The sequence below is a fragment of the Cladophialophora bantiana genome (assembly GCF_000835475.1).
Source record: "Cladophialophora bantiana CBS 173.52 unplaced genomic scaffold supercont1.3, whole genome shotgun sequence".
In the NCBI taxonomy this organism is placed as follows: Eukaryota; Fungi; Ascomycota; class Eurotiomycetes; order Chaetothyriales; family Herpotrichiellaceae; genus Cladophialophora; species Cladophialophora bantiana.
This window is the reverse complement of record NW_015971577.1, coordinates 1,792,888-1,814,872: the sequence shown is the minus strand read 5'-3', so window position 1 is coordinate 1,814,872 and position 21,985 is coordinate 1,792,888. Positions and strand designations below refer to the sequence as shown.

General features: G+C 53.3%; 9 protein-coding genes across 9 annotated transcripts; 3 read left to right on the top strand and 6 right to left on the bottom strand.

The window, feature by feature from the left end:
- Positions 1 to 1,996: 1,996 nt before the first annotated feature.
- Z519_02568 (uncharacterized protein) lies at positions 1,997 to 2,733 on the top strand (the record flags this gene model as incomplete). The annotated part of the gene is made up of 3 exons (XM_016760324.1): positions 1,997 to 2,239; positions 2,297 to 2,431; positions 2,482 to 2,733. The coding sequence occupies 3 exons, from the start codon at positions 1,997 to 1,999 to the stop codon at positions 2,731 to 2,733; spliced, it is 630 nt and encodes a 209-aa protein (XP_016623845.1).
- A 574-nt stretch (positions 2,734 to 3,307) lies between these two features.
- On the bottom strand, positions 3,308 to 4,183 carry Z519_02567 (uncharacterized protein; the record flags this gene model as incomplete). Its single annotated transcript, XM_016760323.1, has 1 exon — positions 3,308 to 4,183. The coding sequence occupies one exon, from the start codon at positions 4,181 to 4,183 to the stop codon at positions 3,308 to 3,310; it is 876 nt and encodes a 291-aa protein (XP_016623844.1).
- Positions 4,184 to 4,902: 719 nt separating this feature from the next.
- On the bottom strand, positions 4,903 to 6,111 carry Z519_02566 (uncharacterized protein; the record flags this gene model as incomplete). The annotated part of the gene is made up of 3 exons (XM_016760322.1): positions 4,903 to 5,255; positions 5,429 to 5,947; positions 6,057 to 6,111. The coding sequence occupies 3 exons, from the start codon at positions 6,109 to 6,111 to the stop codon at positions 4,903 to 4,905; spliced, it is 927 nt and encodes a 308-aa protein (XP_016623843.1).
- Positions 6,112 to 7,368: 1,257 nt separating this feature from the next.
- Z519_02565 (uncharacterized protein) lies at positions 7,369 to 9,260 on the bottom strand (the record flags this gene model as incomplete). The annotated part of the gene is made up of 3 exons (XM_016760321.1): positions 7,369 to 7,803; positions 7,886 to 8,977; positions 9,096 to 9,260. The coding sequence occupies 3 exons, from the start codon at positions 9,258 to 9,260 to the stop codon at positions 7,369 to 7,371; spliced, it is 1,692 nt and encodes a 563-aa protein (XP_016623842.1).
- Positions 9,261 to 10,435: 1,175 nt separating this feature from the next.
- On the bottom strand, positions 10,436 to 11,605 carry Z519_02564 (uncharacterized protein; the record flags this gene model as incomplete). Its single annotated transcript, XM_016760320.1, has 1 exon — positions 10,436 to 11,605. One exon carries the CDS (start codon positions 11,603 to 11,605, stop codon positions 10,436 to 10,438), a length of 1,170 nt encoding a protein of 389 aa, XP_016623841.1.
- Positions 11,606 to 12,486: 881 nt separating this feature from the next.
- On the bottom strand, positions 12,487 to 13,459 carry Z519_02563 (uncharacterized protein; the record flags this gene model as incomplete). Its single annotated transcript, XM_016760319.1, has 3 exons — positions 12,487 to 12,726; positions 12,783 to 13,286; positions 13,343 to 13,459. 3 exons carry the CDS (start codon positions 13,457 to 13,459, stop codon positions 12,487 to 12,489), a joined length of 861 nt encoding a protein of 286 aa, XP_016623840.1.
- A 1,387-nt stretch (positions 13,460 to 14,846) lies between these two features.
- Z519_02562 (mitotic-spindle organizing protein 1) lies at positions 14,847 to 15,169 on the bottom strand (the record flags this gene model as incomplete). Its single annotated transcript, XM_016760318.1, has 3 exons — positions 14,847 to 14,912; positions 14,968 to 15,045; positions 15,095 to 15,169. The coding sequence occupies 3 exons, from the start codon at positions 15,167 to 15,169 to the stop codon at positions 14,847 to 14,849; spliced, it is 219 nt and encodes a 72-aa protein (XP_016623839.1).
- Positions 15,170 to 15,537: 368 nt separating this feature from the next.
- Positions 15,538 to 16,044, top strand: Z519_02561 (uncharacterized protein; the record flags this gene model as incomplete). Its single annotated transcript, XM_016760317.1, has 1 exon — positions 15,538 to 16,044. The coding sequence occupies one exon, from the start codon at positions 15,538 to 15,540 to the stop codon at positions 16,042 to 16,044; it is 507 nt and encodes a 168-aa protein (XP_016623838.1).
- A 252-nt stretch (positions 16,045 to 16,296) lies between these two features.
- Positions 16,297 to 21,607, top strand: Z519_02560 (uncharacterized protein; the record flags this gene model as incomplete). The annotated part of the gene is made up of 7 exons (XM_016760316.1): positions 16,297 to 19,077; positions 20,016 to 20,334; positions 20,390 to 20,463; positions 20,513 to 20,597; positions 20,646 to 20,852; positions 20,906 to 21,148; positions 21,219 to 21,607. 7 exons carry the CDS (start codon positions 16,297 to 16,299, stop codon positions 21,605 to 21,607), a joined length of 4,098 nt encoding a protein of 1,365 aa, XP_016623837.1.
- Between the last annotated feature and the right edge of the window lie 378 nt (positions 21,608 to 21,985).

Sequence of the window (21,985 nt, the reverse complement as noted above, 5' to 3'; positions counted from 1 at the left end):
GTGAGCACTTGTGCGGATAAGTTGCATCAAGAGACATAGAGCCGTGGTGGTCAGTCAGCTAGCAAGATGCAGGAGGCACGCTAGCGACCTGGGCTAGACGAAAACGGGGTCTAGGGGCCCTCGGAGTGGATCGCAGTGAACCAGTGACAGCAGCCCTCACAGAACTCGTGAGGTCGGGGAAAGAATGATCCGCCGCTGGGACTGCCATGGCCCTGCCATGGCCCCGCCATTACCCCCAATCACGGCCCAGGCACGCCCGTGGCTGCCACAGCGGCTTGGGCGTGTTGAGCGGTGTTGGGTGGCCCCTCTAGGTGGCCCTCTGTCTACAAAAGGCAGGCAGCTGCCGCTATGCCCTTTCCGATTCCCTTTCCTCTCTCGTCCATCCTCAATTCTGTCCAGTGTCCAGTACCAGTGCCTGTCGCAGTGTCTCACGGCGCGCCCTGTCCATCCTCCATCCATCCAAGTTTTCCCCAAGTCTCTGTTCGACGAGATCTAGGGAGCGCTGCAGTGTCTACGCTGTCGTGTGCAGCGTGTTTCCTTTGACCTGGGCGACCCGGGCGACCACCAGATTCCTAACCACCACCGACACTCGATCTCGCACTGACCAGAATACCGTCCACCCAGCTCGCAATTCATTCCCTCTGCCACTTGAGCAACCACGACACATTACATTGCTGTCTCAATCCTACTCTTGACGCTATTTCTGGCTTCTTGAAAGAAGGTACGTGTATGTCCATGGTCTTCGGTTGAGTTTTAGTTGTTTGCTTGTTTCCTCTTCCATCCTGGCGAGGATCATCCTTTTCGACCATCCCGCATTGAGCACAGTAAGGCCACGACAAGCTCCTCAGCGAACACGAACAAGGGGCACTCAGAATCCTGTGTTGGTGGTTTGGACAACCGAGGTTTGTCGAACATGGTCGCGGCCATTATCATCCTCGTTGTCGGCCAACATGAGAGCGAGTGCATGCTTGGTTCATGGGTGGCTGGTGAGTTTTTGTCGAGGACCGAAGCCAATGGCCCAGCCAGACTCGAGGTGCCAAAGTGGAGTTTTGCCGGGCAGAGAGACTGGAGGAAGAGAAGAAGCGTGTTGTCGATTCACGCCCCAAGGCTCCAAGTTCCAGTTCCAGGTTCCTTGGACACCTTCAGTCTCATCGCCAAGCCCCGCCCATCAGCCCCCCACTTTTTGTCATCGGCGGCTTGACGTACGCTCCTTATTTGTTCTCGGGCCCTGCAACCCACCGAGAACGACAGGACGGCAGACCAAAGGCCTCAGACCACTTTTGCACTGCACAGCCCACGAGCCCGGTCCCCTCTGGTGCCTCAACCCAGCCTGCTCCATTTTGCCGTCCTTGGTTTTGCCGACAGTCTCCGCCCCTCTTTCTTCCCCCCCCCTTTGGCCTTTTGTCTTCGTTTCCTCCTTCAGAACATTCCCCCCCGAAAAAAAAAAAGGCTCCCTCCTCCTGCACACCAAACCGCTTTCTATCCAGATCTCAGCCCACACAGAAAGTGGTTAACTTCTCTGTATTCCAAAACCCACTTCTTATCCGTTTGCAGTCTGATTGTTGCACATCCGCCCTCTGCCCACAAAGCTTGACCCCCCTTCAAGCCCTTCCGACTTGCCTGTCATTTGCCCCCGGATTTCCCTGGCGCCTGTACCTGCGCTTGCGATCTTGCCGCAACCCCGTGGGCCTGCGCTTTTCCCAGTACGTGAAAATGATCTCGCGCCTATACAAACGTCGCTGTCCAATCCGTGTCGTCTCTTCACCAATTGTCACCGTCCTTTATAAGTTTGCCTTGTTCACTTGGGCCAACTCACTAACCTTCAATTCCCATTCTAGACGCGTCACCAATCACTGCCTACCGTCCGCGATCTGTTCGACCGCACCACTTCTGAACAGGTATTCTATCCGTCCACCAACTTCCTCTTTCGTCTATTGACACTTTACTTCTTTAGGGTAGACATTGTCACACTTGATCTATTCCAGACGAACTCACCATGGCGGACATCACCGATCCTTCTGCCGGCCTCGAACACCCCTCACCTGGCGACGACCTTGCCGGCAATGGCGTCGACTCCCGAGGCACCAAACGACCAAGAGCATCCATGGCCGGGGAAGACGATGATGATGACGATGAAAAGGGAGGACGAGAGCGCAGAAAGATCGAGATCAAATTCATTCAAGACAAGTCGCGTCGCCACATCACATTCTCCAAGAGAAAGGCCGGCATCATGAAGAAGGTCAGGCGCAGCCCCCGTCCACCAGAGAAGCCGAAGACTTTACTGACTTTCTTCCAGGCTTACGAGCTGTCCGTGCTCACTGGAACTCAAGTCCTCTTGTTGGTTGTCTCCGAAACCGGTCTTGTGTACACCTTCACCACTCCCAAACTGCAACCTCTGGTCACCAAGGCCGAAGGCAAGAATCTCATCCAGGTATGTCGCGTAATCTTCCCATCGACTTTGGTCACTGACATTGGCTCAAGGCATGCTTGAATGCTCCAGAACCCTCTGGCAACGAAAACGGTGTCGATGCCGCTGACGATGTCGCGTCACCTGACGATGTTCCCTCCATGCCGCCGGCCGCTGCCGGCGTTCCCCGACCCGCACCTCATACTGGGTATGGCATGACCCCAGAACAACAACAGCAAGCCCTGTATTACCAACAACTCCAACAACAAAATCAAAGCGGCCAGTATGGCGGTATGCCCCAAATGCCTCAACATCAGCGTGCATAATCCACACACCACCCCGTCCCCCATACATTGATACCCCCCACCACCTACGAAACGGTCGGCTCTCGTGCAGTCATTGGCCTTTCTGACATATGGGCCTCGCTCATTGTCTATGGCGGTCTGATATCCGCTGAGAGGCGACTTTCGATTTAACTCTCCACTGATCGACTGGCGTCTTGAAATTTTGCTCTATCAACATCAACATCGGAGTTGTCCCAAGATGATGTGCTTCCAGGGTGATTTCTCCTAAGTCCAGTATTCTCTCACATGCATTTTTGTACGAGTCAGTATTTTGAAGAATGGATGAGGGACATGGTGGGCAAAGACTGGGAATCGGAAGGAATACACTCCTGGTGTGCACAGTCATGAATCGTGTGTCATGCTTTACAGGCAGAGAAACAAAAATGTCCAAACGAGATTCAATCTGTGGTCAAGTCCTGTGTTTGCTGATCTCCAGCATCGTGTTCCAGATAAACCCCCATTCCACCTTCCTAGATCCGTGGAGGCAAAAGAGGCAATGATGATAATCCAACGTGCTTGCATTGTATCCTGTTTACATTTTTCTTCTGTGCTTCTCCTACAATTTACTGGGAACCCATCTTGGAGCTCGCTTCTCTACAAAAGCTCTAACACCTTCGCGAATGTTTTCTCCCTCGTTCAGCCTCTTTGAATAGATCTCGACGATGTTCTGGGTGGCATGTTCGGCGCTTCCGTCTTCCCAGCCCTGAATGACCCCGGCCCGGCTAATGATGACACTGTCGGGGCTATTGTTGCAGATCTCTTTGGCATATTCTAGCGCCTTCTTCACGACAGGCCTGTCCAAGATGCCGGCGTCGACGGGGGCATCCTCAGTCACGGCATTGATCAAACCCCATTCCCTAGCCTCGGGCGCGGCCACCGTGCGTCCTGTCAAGGCCATCTCCATGGCCCTGGGCCGTCCGATGGTGCGCACGATTCTGGGCAACGCGCCGGCCACGGCGACGACGCCCCTCTTGACCTCAGGGAGGGCGAACAGGGCCGATTTGGCAGCGACGACGAGGTCCATGTTCGCCACCATCTCCATGCCGCCGCCGAACGCAAGGCCGTTGACGGCGCCGATGACGGGCTTCTTGCCCGCTCTGCGACTGATGGCGCCGAATCCGCTGCTAGGCACGACACGCTGGCCAGGTTCTCCGCGCTCCCGGCGCGCATTGGCCTCGTTCCACTCCTTCAGATCGGCCCCCGCGCAGAACGCCCGCCCCATGCCCGTCACCACGCAGCAGCGCAGCGACGCCTCGTCGTCGTACCACTCCAGCAGCGCGTGCAAGGCCCAGTGCATCGACGTCGAGAGGCAATTGAGCCCGCGCGGGTTGTTGAGCACGAGAACCAGCACCGCCGGGTGGGGGAAGAGGAGAATTGTGTTGGGCGTCGGCGGAGGGGGGCGTGTCAGACTCGACGGGTAGGACGACGACATGTTGGTTTTGGCCGGGGACGGTTTGGTCGCGTTGGTGTCGATTTGGGCGGGAAAATTGCTCGTACAGTCCTGGTGAGGGACTCGTCGAGCACCTAGGTCTGTCCCGATTGATTGATATTATAGAGCAGGATGACTGCTTGCTCGCCTACTGTGCTCTGCTTTGACTGTTCGTCTGCTCGTCTACTCGCCTTCAACCGCAGTTGATGACGGTGGTCAATGGACATTTGACATAATACTAGTTCCCTAGTAGCCGAGGCATACGCATCGGTGGACGGAGTATTCGGTGCGGAGTATGGAGTAGTTTGTAATTACTGATAGCAAAACTACTAATCCGATTGTGAACCTTAAAAAGAAACGAGGAAACCCCGAGTATGCGGACAAGGATGCATGGTGGATGACTTATTCCAGCTTCCGTCTACAAATCCATAGTGAGTATGGATGTAGGGACATATATAGAGAGGGATATTGCCGAGGTAGCGAGCAATTCCTTTTCGGGGTCAAATTTGGACTGGTAGTGGGAATATTTCTTACAAAGTTCATTCATCGTGGTAAAGGAACGTGAACCGTTGCTTCACTACCTAGTTCTCTCCCCGATGCGTACCCGAATGCTCACATCTTGTATCTGCAGAATCACCGTGGTTTGCATAGTCTTCCCTGTTCTAGGAGTCTTCACCCCTGACAACCTCCGACGTTTTTGAACTCCAAGACAGGATGTCGCCCTAGATCATATGCCCCAGTGCTCTCCTCTTCTGCTGCATCATCTTGAAAACCTCTCCCGCCCACAATCCTTCTTCGTCATCCTTGAGATCGACGGCACCATCTGGAGCCGGGAAGATCGCAACAGCCCGTCCATGCAAGCCCTCATCGACCGCAAATCGGCCCGCCATATCAACCACGGTCTCAATGTCCACAAAGGTAAATCCCTTGCCTGGTTCCATCCCGGCCGCGGAAAATGTAGCCAGCGCGTTTTCGATCATTGGAGTGCGCATAAAGTAAGGTGCTAGACAATTTGTGCGAATGTTGAGCCGGGGAGTCTCGTGGCGCAGGCCACGGAAAAGGCCACGGACGCCGACTGGAGAGTGAATAGACGTCAATATTGGCACAAAATATGGGTCTTTTCTTGGGCCCACTGCCTATGTTGGGTGCCTCTTCACCCTGAGGAGCAGGAGACGAAGGATTGCCGCCACGATCAATAAAGACATGGGAAGTTAGAAACAGATGAGGCTAGAAAAGGACGAAACCCACACTTCGAAGCGTGATAATCTGCGAAGCTCCCGACGTCTGTATAAGCGACTGTCGAACTCACAAAGATGAGGGACTTGGTGGGCTTCTCATCTTTTGCCTGTCTGGCGGAACCATTCGATTCCATCTTCATATACCACAAGGCCAGATACGCACAATTGTACACTCCCAGAAGGTTGACGTCCAGGGCCGGATGGCGCAGCTCGGGCGGACTGATACGTTTCTCGTTTTGCGAATCGAGCACCTTGTCGACCAGACTTCCGGGCTCACCGAGGACGCCTGCAATCAATGCTGTAACATCGACTGACGTGTTTGGCGATGTCCGAAGCGCGTGTTCAAAAGCTCCCGTAGAGCTGGAATGGTCGGTCATATCGCAGCGAACGAATGTTGCAGAGAAGCCTTTCGCCTCGAGATCCTTGACCACGCGGGTGCCCCCTTTGACGTCGAGATCGGCGATGGTGATGTGCGCGCCTTCATGAGCGAAGCGTTTGACGATGGCAAGCCCCAATCCTGAAGCACCACCTGCGAGAATCGTCAACAGGAGAACAGGCCAAAGTCAATGGCACCGCGTCAAGGGGGTCGAGAAGAACGTCTTTGCAAGTCATTCTATCGAGCAGAACCAAGAACCCACCTAGAACTATCACCGATCGGCCATGAAGAGCAGAGAGGTCCAGTTGATTCGACATGGTGAGTCAATATGTTCTGAGAACAGACACACTCGTAAGAGACTTCGTTGCTCTGCTTTCTTCAGCAAGGGATTTGACAATCTATAACGATCTGGAGAGGGGTAGAGGGGCTATGTGTAACCGCGACAGCTTGTTGATGCTAGAGACCAGACTCTGGGACGTGGCTTCGTGGACAGTTTGTTGGACAGTTTGTTGGACAACATCATTGAGCTGGACTGGGTTATCTTTGAATTGCTCGTCCGTCCTTCGAACCATATGGGGACGGCGCCAATGGCCAACTGTTATCCTGCCTTTGCTCGAGTTGTAACTGAAGGAGCATGCTGTAAGGAGGACGGACACCTGCTTCGTCTGAGGACGGTGCCTGTCGCTCTTCGCACTCGTCAGAGCAGGATGACATTTGACGGTGCCGCCCAATCTGCGACGGCGCAGCAGAATGACCGGCAACGGCCTTCTGTAACTGTTTCAAGATGCCTCGTCATATGGCCAAGATTCCCGGTTTGCCATTCAAAGACCTCGGCCATCATTCTGAGGTCCGTGTGTTCAAATTTCTTGACGCTCGAGAGGATACGCAGCATCTCATGCGCTTGGAGGTTATCACATCGACCCGCCCACAATCTCAGACCCAGCTGCTATGAATATTCCGCTTGCAGCTTTTGCCTTTTGCCTCCCTTCAAGCCCGCATCATATGACGATGACCAACTTTTCGCCTTTACTCTGTCGGGAGCGAATCGAGGGCGAGCCGGACGGTCGGAGAGAGGACATAATTCGCAACAAGTGGTCTGGAAGGGTCCCTTGTGAGGCGCTGGTGGACCTGCAACTGAGGGTGGCTACATAACATAGGTCGGGCCGGTGCATGCAGGCGTGGCAGAAGAGTTTCTCTGCGGATGTGGGCTTTGTTGGCCATTCGGACGAACCATGACGCAGCTCTTGAGCCTTGACCCCGTTGCGGTCCAAGATCAGCGCTCCACGATCTCGATCCCTCGATCAGCATGCGCAAGCGGCTCGGAGCTTGCCGACTTCACCTCCGTAAACTCTCAGCCTTGTGGTTGTCCTGGGAGGCTAGGACCAGATCACACGGAGCTCGCAAGACTGGCCAATGGCTGTTGCGCGTGGCCGATTAGACTGAGAGGACATATGTCCTCTGCTATGTGATAGTTGGTATGGCAAAGAAAACCTCGCTTTTCGTCGTGTCTCATACAAAGGCGATAGGGAACGCAAGTCCGTGTATTGCCAACAACCAAGCGCCAACGCTAATGCTCATTTCCTATCAAGCCGAATCAACCCCTCGACCTCAGGGAATGTGTCGAGAATACTTTCGCCAACGCTCCAATTCTGGTAGTTTGTGATATGTTGGACGAATTCTCGAGAGAGGAGGCGGCGGCGGCGTTGATCGTCCCAAACTACTGCTGTGTCCATACCGCGAACCCAATTGACGCTTAGCGGGGCTGCAGGCAAAGCCGTCATCCAGTCCCTCAGATTCTTGATTAGCGCCTCACGCAACGGTGGCAGTGGTAAGAAGTCAAGCGCAATGTGATGCGGTACTAAATATTGGATTGGTCGCGGTTTGAGAATGGCCGGAATGGCAGCATAGGATTGTGCAGTGGGGACCAGCATCCAGCGCATGACTGTGGCATATGCTAAAATCTGCGCGAGCCGGACATACACGTCCCAATCGTGGAAGCTTCGCCATACCTGGAGGATATTGCTGTCAGTTTTCGAGGGGAAGAAAGAAAGGGGGGGGGGGGTTGGCTGACTAGAAGGGCGTAGCTCTTACCTCGCAAGCCCAGCTGCAAACTGTGAATTCATCCTCCCGAGTCCGGTCACGGAAAAACAGTTCCACATCAATCACATCCGAACCAAGGACACTAGAGGGCGAGACGCCATATGAGAGCAGGGCCTGAGCGTTGTCCATAAATCCAGTAATGATGTCGCTGAGCGGGGTTTTCTCCTTCATAATCAGTGTTTGGATGCCGTATAGCGGCGAGACGTGACTGTAAGAAGCACCGCGAGTATTCGGGCTTTCGACACTCGTTGTTGATGGGCTGATGTCCTGAGCGGCATATTGAGCCACTAGCTGATATGAAGCATCAGTTTTTGGTGCCCTCTCTTCAACCTGATTGACTGCCACAGCTCTAGTAGGATGGGCTGAGTGAGTCCCTGGAGCGCATAACGTGAAATGCCACCCCTGCCGATTTTGTTGCAGGTCGCCAACATTGCTTTGCCATCTCGAAGATGATGTCGTCGTGTTTGGAGGTGTCGCTCCACAGGAGTGGTGAGCTTTGCCACTGTGGAGGTCCGTTCCGTGGGCGTATTGTTCGTCTGGCACGGAATGCCCTAGATGTTCGTGAGCGCTTTCCGGCGGAGTGAGTGCGTCGGTAGCTGCGAGAGAAGGTTGATTGCACGTAGGACATATCTTGCCGTCAGGGCGATTGTTTGGCTGGTTTTCATCCTCCCCGTCGCCATGGCTTGGAGGGGTGCTGGTCTCATAAGTGGCTTCTTTGCCAGACGTGTCTCTACCTAGACAGACAACATCGGCAGAACCGACCTTTTCAGACTCTTCGGCAGACGACGTAGCGGGCAACTGCGGTTGGAAGTCAGATTGCAATCCATCAACTCCGCTTGAAGCAACAGGTTCGCCTTCGTCGAGTTGCTGGAGACAGTCCTGAATGGTTGCAAAGATGTCGTGTGTCGGGTCGTCCTCGCGGATACATTTGATAACGGCTTCAACCTGCGCGGTCGAGCGGAATCGGACCACTTGGAGCAGTGCCGTGAGGAGCCGGTTCTGCAAAGCCAATGCTTCACGGTCTTCACGATGGCCCGCGCGTCGACCGTCGAGCGAAGGGTCGAAGGTACACTGGATTCCGGCCTGCAGGCATAGTTTGCACGGCGCAGGGAGGCCGCTACACTGTATTTCCGGGATGCCTCAGTCTCACCCTCCGAATAGGGTGCAAGCAGGGCAGGGCAGGGCAAAAGTTCTCACCTACCTTGGACCTTCGCCGTTTGCAGGATTCACATGCTGTGCCCACGCGGGTGATTCTATTGCGTACCAGCCTCTCAGCGCGGCCAGACCTGCTTGAGCCGGCCGAGTGGTTGGTATTGTTGCTGCCGCTGCTGCTGGGAAGCAAGGATTGCAGTTGTCTTCGATCCATCAAAATCGCTTCGAACTCTGCAGTACTTGGGTAGGGCGGGAGGGATGACCAAGGGGAGTCTGTGGAAATTTAATCCTGCGTGCCACCCATCCACCCCACCACTGTTGTCCAATGCCGCCCATTGTTTCGCACCCGAATTCCCCGCCCTGGATGGCCTCCGAAAGCTACAGTTTGGCTCAGTTGCGAGTCACAAGCAATACGACCAGGCACGCAGTCGGCAAAATGGACCGTCGGACACGGCCCTGGAGACGACGATCAAGGGCATCTTTCCGCAGCCGAGAGCTACACGGAGCGGCCTTCTAGTGCGTCTACTGCATGGTGGGTCTAGGGTCGGACTCGCATTCTGTTCAGCCCATCGCCCATCGCTGTGCAGATCTCGACGGTAAACAGACCGGCTCCGCAAAGCACTGTGCATCAAGCCAATCATGATGGCGTTGAGGTCATTCTCTGCGATTGCGCCTCTCGACAATTGGTCGTACATAACGAGGACGTAGCTGAGCCTCTCATTGGGCTGATCAGAGAATCCCAGAAGACCTTAGAGGGGCCAAAGTGGGTGCTGGCATGTGCACTTAGAGAACAGGCGAGAAGGTTACCAAGCCCACAATGACCCCAGTTGCATTGTGCTGCCTTTGTTGGAAGTGCAAAATTCAACTCAATCCAGACGTGTCGATCTCCTCGTCAACCCACGATCCTACAACTTCAGCCAGATGGGACGCTGTTGATTACAAGCAGTGGCAAAGGCACTGCACTTGGTGACAATGCAAAAAAGGTATTGTTGGAATGGAGACTGACTGAACACCAGACCCAGCTTACATCCAGGCAACGCTCCCTCAGAGCCAATGACCCCCTACTTCCGTAGCGCCTCAAAAACAAGACGATTTAAGCAACCTTGAAAAGGGGTGAACCGAGTCGAAGCAGTTGTTGATTTCTGATCCGAGGCGCTACTACAAGAAAGAGGTTCAACTGGAAGGTCGTATTTGAGGTTGAAAGGTCCACAACACCCAGGTTATCAAAACATTCATGGCGCTGTTCGTTCGAAATCTATCTGGGAATGTGCTTTTCAGAACTCTGCAAAATACCTAGAGGCTCGTACCTTCCCGTCTCCACGGCGGCCGCCGACACCTCCCACATATCTCATGACAATTGCATCTGTCGCAAGCAGACGGATGTGAAGCTCACTTCTTCTCATTCTGGACGATCTTGACCTTCTCCAAGATCTTGGGGTAAAGAGGGTGGCTCGGCTCAAGGCCGGTGAGCCTGGTGGTTGCCTCCTCAGGACTCAGCGTGCTCATGATCTGTGCCAAATCCTTACTCTCCTCGTCACCTTCCACGTTCTGGAATCGAAGAGCCATCTCCACACCACGGACCAGAGCCGTCACGTCGTAGCCACGTTCTGCCAACTGAGCAGCAGGACCGATGAAGCGCTCTTTGCGACCAAGTTTTCGGAGGGGTGCGCGCCCAACGCGGACGGGGACATCCTCGAGGTGCGGGTTGGAGATACGAGAGATGATGGTGTCGACGTATTCCTGTTGCTCCTCTGGAGTGATGCCATGTTTACCGCTGATGAGGTGCGCAGTCTCCTCCAGAGCCTCATGAACCTCTTGTCGGATTTCGGGATCTGCCATGGCTTCGTGGATGGTCCTGATGCCCTTGTAGTAGGCAAAATATGCGGCAGTGGCGTGGCTGGTGTTCACAGTGAAGAGCTTGCGCTCGATATATGGCTCGAGGTCATCGACCCAGTGGATACCCTTGACTTCGGGATGGCCCGACTTGAAACCAGTGGTCTCAACACACCACTCGTAGAAGCTCTCAATGACGACGTCGAGATTGGCATGTGGAGGTTGAGTTGGGACAATTCTGTCAATTGCAGAATTGCCAAACTCAGCCTTGGAGGGAAGATCTTTGAGGACCTCGGGCTTCATGTTCTTCTCGTCTGTGATGAGAGCCTTGAGGGCATCGGTGGCGTTGATCATGTTCTCGCAGGCAATGACGGCAAGAGGCTTGGACTTTGTGCGTGCAGTGATGCCATCAGCGATCGGCTTGGCAATGAACTTGAGGATGTTGGGACCGACGGCACAAGTGACAATGTCGGCGTCAGCGATGCACTGGACAACCTCGTCCATGTTGTACTTGGAGTTGATCGCACGGTAATTTGTAATGACCTTGCTTTTCTCCCCCTCTTCGCCGACCTCAGTGATTTTGTACGACTTGGAGGCATTGATTCGGTTGATGAGGTCGTCGACGACATCGACAAAGATGACTTCATACCCAGTTTCATGGAGCAGCTCCGCGATGAACCCACGGCCGATGTTACCACCGCCGAAGTGGACGGCTGTGCCAACCATGTTGGAATAAAGCTTATGAGGATGCGTGTGAAGGTTGGTCGGAGGTGGTATGGGAAGGTTGCTGCCCAAAAGTCAGTACGTGTTTTGTCCAAAACTGGCACGGCAATAGCGACACCACTCCGCAGTGCTGTACGTACGTGTCTTTGTTAGAGAAGAAGCTGCTCTGGAAGCTCAAAGTAAGCGAAGGGTATGACAGCAAGAGGCAGAAGGGAGGAAGGTGAAAATGCTTGCGAGAAGGAAAAAAAGGTCGGAGAAGTGAGAGGAGATATATGTATGGGTTTTGGGAAGCGGTCAACAAGGAATTGGATCGAGTGGGATGGCAGAGGTGAGGCAGAGAGGCAAAGAGGTTAGCAACTGGAGCTCACCAAGTGAAAGCTTCCTGCCCCGCGTGCCAGTGCGTCACCGGGACGCCAAATAGCGACGGGAGAACGACGCCTAATTGGCCCCGGACGGCCACTGGTACGAAGCTATAGTGTGTATCAAACACGGGCGCCGATTTGGTGCCCATGGGGGTGTGAATAGGTACAGTAGGTTCTCCGTTACCCGTACTTAGGGCGCTGGTGGCTAGTGGGCTTTGATGGCGCCGATTTGGGGGTGCACTGTTTTGACCCTTGCTTCTTTCACGACATCGCATCATTACGTCATGTTCGCTGCTATCAAACTTGTCAGAGAAGAAAGAAAGTGTGGTGACTCTGTGCAACACTCTGAATAGCGCTGCAACCCAATCTTTACCTAGGTATTATCTATCCAGTCTGGTGCTGGTGGCTCTGACGCCATTGGGGAGGGGAAAGGAAAAATATACAAGTCGTGCCATCGTCGGCTTACCCTCATCTAGATTGTCAAAGTCGTAATGTATGAATGCATCAGGGTCCATGTCAATCTCAGTACCCGCCTTTTTCGCCATATCGTTTGGGTCTCTGTCGTCCCACGCAGCATTGAACAATAGACACAAACGAAGCCAGCAGCATGAGTGCTGTGGCTGCCCATGTCATTCCCAGGAATTTCCCGCCTCTAGTTGCAGCTATGCCAATTTCATCGGTGTATTTGTTGATTCTGTTGGCTGCAATGACCGCCACGGCCGTTGCTACAGCCGAGGCCACGCCGAGCGTAAGGAACGCAAGCTACAGAATTGTGATTAGTACAAATCGACAGTGGCGACGGGAACAGGAGGGCTTACCACATCCACCAACCAGTTAAAGAACGCTGAAAGTCGTCCGTTGGTAAATATCCCAGCAGCAGCGGTGAGCATGGCAACTCCCGACAAGACTATCCCAATAATGTAGAAGATGACCATGATGCGGCTGACGACTTTGATAGTATGTTCTGCATCTGTGATGTCGCTTGGCCAGTGGATATCATCCAAGGTAATTCCGGCAGGCAAATGTTGCTGGACAATTTTGGTCGGTTCAAAGTGAAAGCCCAAGGTCGACTTCGAGCATTCCGTCACGTTTTGTCTTGCATTTTGCGCAGTCGAGTTGGGTGAATAGGTGCCCTGGCAATAGTCTGTGGCATGGACATTGAAGAAGTCGGGCAAGCCGAGAAGCGTGGCAATATCAGTGGCTGCACTGCCGATTACGTCGTTGATATCCTGCTGGATGGTGCTGCTCAGACCTGAGAGCAAGCCGCTGTCGCCACTTGAGGTGTCGAAAAGATTCCCATGACCGAGTCGCGAGATATTTAGCTGTGTTTCAGTCAACATGTAATGTACCTATAAACTGTGCCAGGAGATGTGCCTACTGTCAATATATCGGTATCTTGCAGGAACGACCTTCTATCGCCAGCAAGCAGACAGAGGATGGAAAGGATGAAAGCTGTAATGGCACATGCCAATGTAAGGAGTGAAGTCAACCGCATTTTGGAAAGGACCTTCTGGTAGACCTGTAAGGAAGAACGAATGGATTTCTAGGAAAAGAACGACGTTTGAAGCCCAGGAGCAGAAATACAACTACCGCGTGCAGGTTTAATGTTGCAAATGATCGAGTTGAGCAGATGATGTTCCAGGGCAGTGCTGGTGGGCCCCATTAAATGTCGTTTGCTCTGAGCCTCGAACTGGGACGTACCTTGTTTGTATGGCTTGCGTCAAAAGCAAACCATTACAGCAGAGTTTAGGATGTGATGCCGAGTGTGGTCAGAATCTGGCTGGGTGGTGAGAAAAACAAGGCATCCGTGTCTTGCTGGAGCTTTGGATTCCACAATCGCCAGAATAGTGGCTGATGGCTGGTGCAGGCCAAAGGTCTCGGAGCCAAAGAAAGGCCAGGGCCAGGGCCTAGTGGCCTCTAGAGTGGCCCCTAGAGTGGATCGGGCAACCCCAACCCCAGCCGCCAACGCTTCCCAGGGCATTTGTTTGGGCATTTGGGCATTTTAGGCATTACGGGTGCCAGTCGTGCCCTAAAGGGCCCCTACCTAGGGCTGCGATGCGGAGCCCAGTGAGTCTCCGATTGGCGCCTCAGCCACACCGAGATCGTCGCCCAAAACATTGCACCAACGTCATGCCTTCCCAGGCCACAACCAACGTTGCTTTGAAACAGTGTCCTATCGCTTGTTCTTCAGTAGCAAAGCAATGCGTAATGTGGGACTCTCCTCATCTCGTAGCGACACCAACCGGGCTACCTGCTCTGGGAAGTTGTATACGGTTCTTGTAGAAAGAAGCAGGCTGAAGATTCGCAGTTGCCCATGCTGCCTGGTCACCTCTGCGCTCAATCTGCTTCCAAAAGTAACTGGCTCGCTGGTTCGCTGGGTCTCCCGCTCCGTCTTACAAAGCGCAAGGGTGCAACCCAGTGCAACCCAAACAAATCTTACGCGTCCCCTTCCAGATCTTCTCCGGAGAAAATACCAAATCCGCTACAGTCACGTGGACTCAAGAAGTGTTGCCGCTACACCGTAAAGTACATTGGGGCTGAGGTTCGCTGGTGAAACGCGTGTCGCATCGCATGGCCAAGTGCCGTCCCGACCTGTTTGTGGTACGTCTCTTGCAGGTTGCTCTTCCAACCGGTTCAGCAAAAACCCCTTTCTCTCTGACGGCGGAAGCTGTCCGGTACGCAACAGGGGAGTGGAACCGATTTCGAGACATGAATACGAGGCTGATTCAGAGACCAAGGTTGAACACGTAGGCGTACTCGATCTGAAAACCTGACGGAGGGCATCGTCCTCATTGGCAGAAATCCTCATGGCCAAACTTCGCCCTCCAAAAACAATTCAGGTGTTCAGTAGCCGGCAGCCGGCAGCTGGCAGCGGAGCCTTTTCATTCGGATATTCCAGACCCTGGCCGTAAATCCTGAGTCTCTTGTCGCAGTTCTTTGATGGCGGCCTTGAGGTCAATTAGCACTCGCCTCATCGTGACTCGGTCCAAGTTCTACACTCACCGCTAAGGCCTCGGGATTCACCCCATTCTCAATAAGAGAAACACAAAGCGATAGCTGTGTTCGATCGAGTTGTGTGTTCTGCCTCCGCTGTCAGAGAGGGATGCACACGAGAATCATTATCACTTACGAGGAGAATTGATATCTCTTCGAGAATATCAACAACTTCCCGAGCCTTTTCCCGCTTGTCGGTGGTGACAGGCATCCTGCCTACTGCACAGGGGATGACAAGAAACTGAATATCGGATCTGATGGCTGAGCAATTCGAAGTCTTGATGGGAGGGGTGAAAAATCCAGGGCCGTGTTCGAAGCGCACTGAGGATCTTCCGCGCAAACAGTCGGGGAAACACGCTGCTTTAGTGAGTGTAGCGTTCTCGGGAGCACAGAGAACAGAGTTACCGGCAGCACGACCCCAGCTACCTCAAACTTCAGGCCTCAAGCTTGACTTCTCTTTGGCAACCTGGCTCAGTTTGACGTGTGCTTTTGATTCACATGGTTGTTGCAACCGTCATTGCCATTCTATGCTGCGGTAATAAGTGATACATCTACCTCAACAGCCCCTGCCGGGCCGCAATGGGACATCGTCACAATTCCTCTTGTCCAACTGCTCCCGTTTTCCACAACCTCCGGCGACTGCCTCGCTCTATTGCCCCACGCATTCTACATGAGATGAGGAGCCTGGAAGGCAAGGTGTTTGCATCCCATGAAATATTCCCATTTGACGAGAAAGTCCTCAAGCAGCGCAATATGGAAGTGATTGTCGGACTCTCGGATCGAGCAGGATGTTCGACCGTTGTCGCCTATGCCGTTGTTGTGAAATGGAACCATCGACTTCTTTTGCACAAGATCTGCGTGTCACCAGCTGCAAGAGGTCATGGAATTGGTAGCTTATTGGTACAGAAAGTCATCGAGGACTCGAAATGCTGGTCTTGTCGCGCAATTGAGCTTTGGGTCGACGAAGCAAACCACATCGCCAGAGGTCTGTACTCTAAATATGGGTTTGTGGTGGAACACACCGTCCCCGACTACTACTCACCTGGCAGGAATGGGCTCAAAATGGTCCAAAATTTCCAGCCTTGAGGTGGGACTTCCCCTGGCTGTAAGGTTATCACATTCTCACGCGGAGCTATCCCTTGCAGACATTATCAATTTTCGAAGGCCGACCCATCCCTTGGGAACACCATAAAATACTTGCGACTGCGTTTCTCACGCAACACGCGTCTGCGATTAGGACCGAGATTCTCTTCTCTGCAGATGCTCTTTGACGGCAGCCAGCAACGCCTCGAGTTCTCCCATAGCAGAATGGTTCCGCACTCCCAGTGTATCACATGAATGTATCTCACGGCAATCAGCAGGCCTTTGTTGGCATGCTCGCTTGCTGTAGCGCTGGATCTCGTCGCAGCCATACCGGAGCTCGCTTTTCCGCTCAATTCTCAAATCCTGCCAGTTGCGTACGTGGCGGAGCCCTACAGTTTTGCATTTTCCGCCAACACTTTTACCTCGAGCGCTCCGCAGATCTCCTACACAATCACACAAGGTCCAACGTGGCTTGACCTTGAGAGTGCTTCTCGCCAGTTCTCGGGAGTCCCTAGCCGAAGCGACCTGGGCACCACGACTTTGCAACTGGTCGCATCAGATTCGACAGGACAGTCGTCAGCGAGCGTCACATTTATTGTGCTTGAATCTCCCACCTTGAAGCTTAAAGCACCTCTTTTGCCTCAACTAGAGAAAAGCGGCGTCGTCTCTCCGCCTAACTCATTGCTTGCCCATCCGCAGCAGCCATTTCATCTTGCCTTCGAAAAAGATAGCTTTAACGGCGCTACATTTGGTACAAGATACTATGCAGTCTCGGCGGACAGCAGCCCCCTGCCCCCGTGGGTGCAGTTTGACGAATCCCAACTCGCGTTCTCGGGCACAACCCCTGCGTTGGTGTCCCCTCTGGCTGGACCCGAGGCGTACGGCCTAAGACTCGTTGCTTCAAACGTACCTGGATTTGCGGAATTGAGCATTGACTTTGAAATTATCATTAGCCGTGGGCTCCTGGCATTTTCAACTGCTTTTCAACATATCCGCATTTCCACTGGTGTACGATTTGAATCTGTGCCGCTGCGTCCCTTGATCACACTTGATGGGAAACCTGTCAGGGACGATCAAATTGTCAGTATAGACGCGAATGTTCCGGCGTGGGTCGATTTGGACAGAAAACAAATGTCCCTGAGCGGTGCCCCTGATGTTTCTGTCAGCGCTACTATCACCATCACCGTCACCGTCACAGATATCTATGATAATGTTGCCAATGCGACCATCTTTCTCGAAAGTACTGGAGCTTCAAGTGTATCTCTCGGAACCATAGGCATCGTGAACATTACAGCCGGCGAATACTTCTCATACACTTTGATCGTACCCACCTTCTCTCCTTCGATTCAAGACATGCCTGATTTAGGCAACGCATCTGTCTGGCTTGACTTTGACGCTCAGACCTGGACTCTGTCGGGATTAGTGCCCGCAGATCTATCTCCCCAGACACTATATATTACCCTCACATTTGCAAACACAACATTTAATGCTACGGGAGATGTGATTTTGCATGTACTTCAGAAAGCCTTCGTTACTGCAACAACACCAACGCATACCACGGAGACATCAATTGTTCCGGGAGCTAGCGACACAAACAAAGGGTCTGAATCAGCAATGAGGTCTTTGAATGGGGACGCAGCGAACAGACGTGTGCTGCACATCGTGCTCGCCGTTGTCTTTTCTGTTGTTGGAGCCTTGCTTGCGGCCCTTGTGGTTCTGTGTTGGCTCAGGAGACGTAAGAAAAACGAGACTGGTGAGACTTCTTTCGAAGGAGGCTCTGATCTTGTCAATGGTTACTCACATGAGCAACCGAATCAACTGCCACCAGCTATGGAAACGTCTAACCACCTCGCCAATGCCCAGGGTCCCGCCGCTCCTAGACCGCTGAGAATGGTTCATGCATGGTCAAACGATTCCTTGCAGAACTCAAGGCAGAGATTATCGGGCACAAGGCGTCTAGATCCCCTTTCGCAGCATCGCACTTCACAAGTGTTCACCCCGGATCGAGTGCCGGTCGTTCACCCTGAAGCTGCTGAGGAACTTGACAAGACGGTGGATTCAGCATTTGAAGCTTCGCCTGTCAACACGAGGCTGTCGTCCCCTAGACATGCAACCATACCGAGCAGATTCTCGGCAACAGATCTTGAGATTCAGGAGAGGAATTTGCCAAAGAGTCCCCGCCTAAATGCGATGCCGTGCGTGGTCGGCTTGCCGGACAGGAGGAGCGGTGCTGGGCATGGGGCCGGTATCCTTATCCCTCCTGATATTGATCAGACGTCTTGGCGGAATACTTGGACATCTAACTCATTGAGTGACTGCAGGAGGACTACATTGGTGTTGGACTCATTCCCTGCACCTCCCGTGGACGGATCGACCACGGGAGGAACTGGGTCTAAGAGTAAGAAATCGGTTCCCGTACTCCGAATTGTTCCAGAAGATACCAGTCAACCTCTATCCTTTGAGGAGCTGCGTCAGAAATGGCATACGGAACGTGCACGGGCTAAATTAGAAGGGTCTGCAAGGTTTTCAAATGCAGGCTCGGCGCGGATGATGGCCTCACCGCGAACTATGTGGTGTTCTAGAAACGCTGCAGCGCGTACGGACCGAGATCCGCCAACATCACCATCAAGGGCGAAAGAATCCAAAATCGTGGGCATCCAAGCATCTCGCGAGCATTCATGGTCAAGATGGTCTGGCGTTGGGCCGGGCGCTCTGGAATCCGCAAGATTAGGCAGTGTTTTACGCTCTTACACGGGGCATTCGCCCACGTTGAAGACAAAGACTAGCATCGCGAGCAGCGGACAGTTTGAATCAGTCGCTTCCTCAGACAGCCACTTGGAGGACGAGAATACGCCCGTCGAAGAGACAGCAGCAGGGCCCAGACAGTGGCAGGCTGACAACAACTCGCAATCTTTACCACCGATACCAGTCAACATCCTTTCACATTCACAAGAAAATGTAAGGAACAACGATTTCGATGCCGATGCGAGGCATCGAGCGTGGCTGGCAGACGGCCGCAAACACATAAGCGGTGAAGTAGGCGGGCTGAAGAGGACCCAGGCGAGCCGAAGAGGGAGCTTTCGGTTTATATGACTGCAGACGGTTTTCGAGTAATGGTACCTCGTATCTTGCAGCACATTTTATAGAGGAGCCTGCAGGGACCAAAGAGTACCAAATAAGGCTGCGGGTGGACGAGCAAGACGGGCAGCACAGCCCGGATGCGCTATGTACAGAGAATGGAATACTTAACGAGACAGCGCTTGGCATCCCCCGAAAAGGCACAGGCGGCCTTTTCGCTTTCTTACTAATAGGGTAGGCAAGTAGGCAAGTAGGCAAGCCAGGTGGTGAGCGGGCTTTCTGAATGTATCGTCATTTACTGCTCACCGGCACCACCATTACTGGTCCTGTTGGCACCGCACTGGGTGACTGCCCCGAGCATCATTCCTGCTCTCCCCTGCGAACTCGCCTGCCCACCTTTTTAGATTCGGATTATCTTTTTCTGTTTGATTGACATTCTCTACCTCCTGCACGCGACACCCTGATCCCCAGCAGTACGAGAGAGCCTTGACCTGTGTTACTGCCTGTATCGTCTTTCGGTGCCTCCCGTAGGCGGTGCATATTTCCCTCAGGCTGCAGAGCCTGCGCTTCTTCCCATCCTAGTCCTCGTCTGCTGCCTTTTGACCTACCACACCCGCCGCCAGCTTATGACACCGCGTGCGAGGAGTACATGAGCACCCTCACCTCCAATTCCAATTGCAAGTTGACGAACTACCAGCATGGGTCAAACTCTGTCAGAGCCCGTTGTCGAAAAGGTGTGCGCAGATAATGCCTCTTCCCCTCAATGCTGCTCGAAGAGAAATCCTTGCGCCTGCGCGTGATCCTGGGCCGGGAGACCGCCAGGCCTGCGGCGTGTTTGCTCATCTTTTTCAGTTGTGACAGTCCTGAACATGGTAGCTGACGTGACTGCTTGACAGACATCTGATAGCGGCGCCGATGACTGTATTTACTATGGCCTCTCGGCAATGCAAGGATGGCGTATAAGTATGGAAGATGCACATGCCGCCGTCCTCGACCTACAGCCCGACGAAAGCGGCAAATCCAGACAGCCATCGGCACCAGATAAACGGTTATCGTATTTTGGTGTCTACGACGGGCATGGTGGGGAAAAAGTCGCGCAGTTCGCAGGAGAGAATATCCACAAGATTGTCGCAAAACAAGACTCGTTCGCCAAAGGAGATATTGAACAAGCCTTGAAGGATGGCTTCCTCGCCACCGATCGAGCAATCCTAAATGGTATGGGCGACATCCACGAGAACATCATGCTTGCCGGTACTAAAGCATTGTCTAGATGCCCGTTACGAAGATGAGGTGTCCGGATGTACCGCGTCCGTTGGCATCATATCAAAAGACAAGATATGGGTGGTGCGTACGGCATGTTCCAACGAGTTTGTGCCTTGACTCACACTACTAGGCCAATGCTGGAGATTCTCGCACGGTCCTCGGCGTCAAAGGGAGGGCGAAGCCGCTGTCCTTCGACCACAAACCCCAGAACGAAGGTAGCCCATTCGGCTGTATTGCCGCTTCCACAAGCTAACCAGAGTCAGGCGAGAAAGCCCGTATAAGTGCAGCCGGAGGCTTTGTGGACTTTGGTCGAGTCAACGGCAATCTCGCTTTGTCACGTGCCATTGGCGACTTTGAGTTCAAGAAAAGCGCCGATCTTTCTCCCGAGCAACAGATTGTCACAGCCTTCCCGGACGTGATTACACACGAAATCTCGTCTGACGACGAGTTTCTAGTGATTGCTTGCGATGGTATGCCTCCTTGTGGTCCCCCCAGGTGTTGTGCATGACTTATGACGAGGCAGGTATATGGGACTGCCAATCTTCGCAAGCGGTGATCGAGTTTGTGCGGAGAGGTATTGCTGCCAAGCAAGAGTTACATCGCATTTGTGAGAACATGATGGACAATTGCCTCGCGTCCAACAGTGAGACCGGAGGCGTTGGCTGTGACAACATGACGATGATTGTCATCGGTCTGTTGAACGGCAAAAGCAAAGAAGAGTGGTATGAGATGATTTCTAAACGAGTGGCAGACGGCGATGGACCATGTGCGCCACCAGAGTACGGCAAGTCCAGCCTTGATCTCCATGAGGCCAAGTCTTGTCTAACGACCGGCAGCTGAATTCCGCGGACCGGGCGTCCGACATCAGTTTGATCACGACAGCCCAGACGAGTACGAGCTTGATTTGGACCATCGACAGAGAGCGTTTGGAGGCCGGAGTGGCAGGATCATTTTGCTCGGGGATGGGACAGAGGTCCTGACAGATTCGGACGACACGGATATGTTCGATCAAAGCGATGAAGACAAAGATGCGGCGAACCAGGTCAAGAAGGGCACTCCAGACACATCAGACATCGAGTCTGCGCGGAGTGAACGAGAAGGTACCCCGGCTCCACAATCGGCTGGCGATGAATCGAAAGCGTCAAGTCACCATGATGCCTCGCAGAGCAAAGACACCGAGATCAGAGGAACAGCAGATGATACGACACAGAAGACGGCTGCCTGAGAGCGGAGTATGAGCGAACCCAGACAGGCAGATCTAGTTTCTTCCCGACACAAGATACCCCTGCTGTCAGCGCATTGACGAAGAGTTCCTAGCATGCATGATACTGGTTTTAGACCTACATGGAAGAGCGTGCACATGAACTGACTTCCTTGATGCGGTCATGTTTGCAAATTGCCGCGCGACGAGGCAATGAGCAGGACGGTAGATCGATGTCACTTCCTCCTGTACCTCTTATCTATATGCATTGCGTGGGAGAGGACATATCTCGAGTTTCTTTTGAGCGCCGCACCGCAACCACCAGTTATTCATAAGAGATTACGATTCCTAGAGAGGATGTGCACGTGTCTGCGTGCACCTGTGTATGTCAATCCGGCTCGG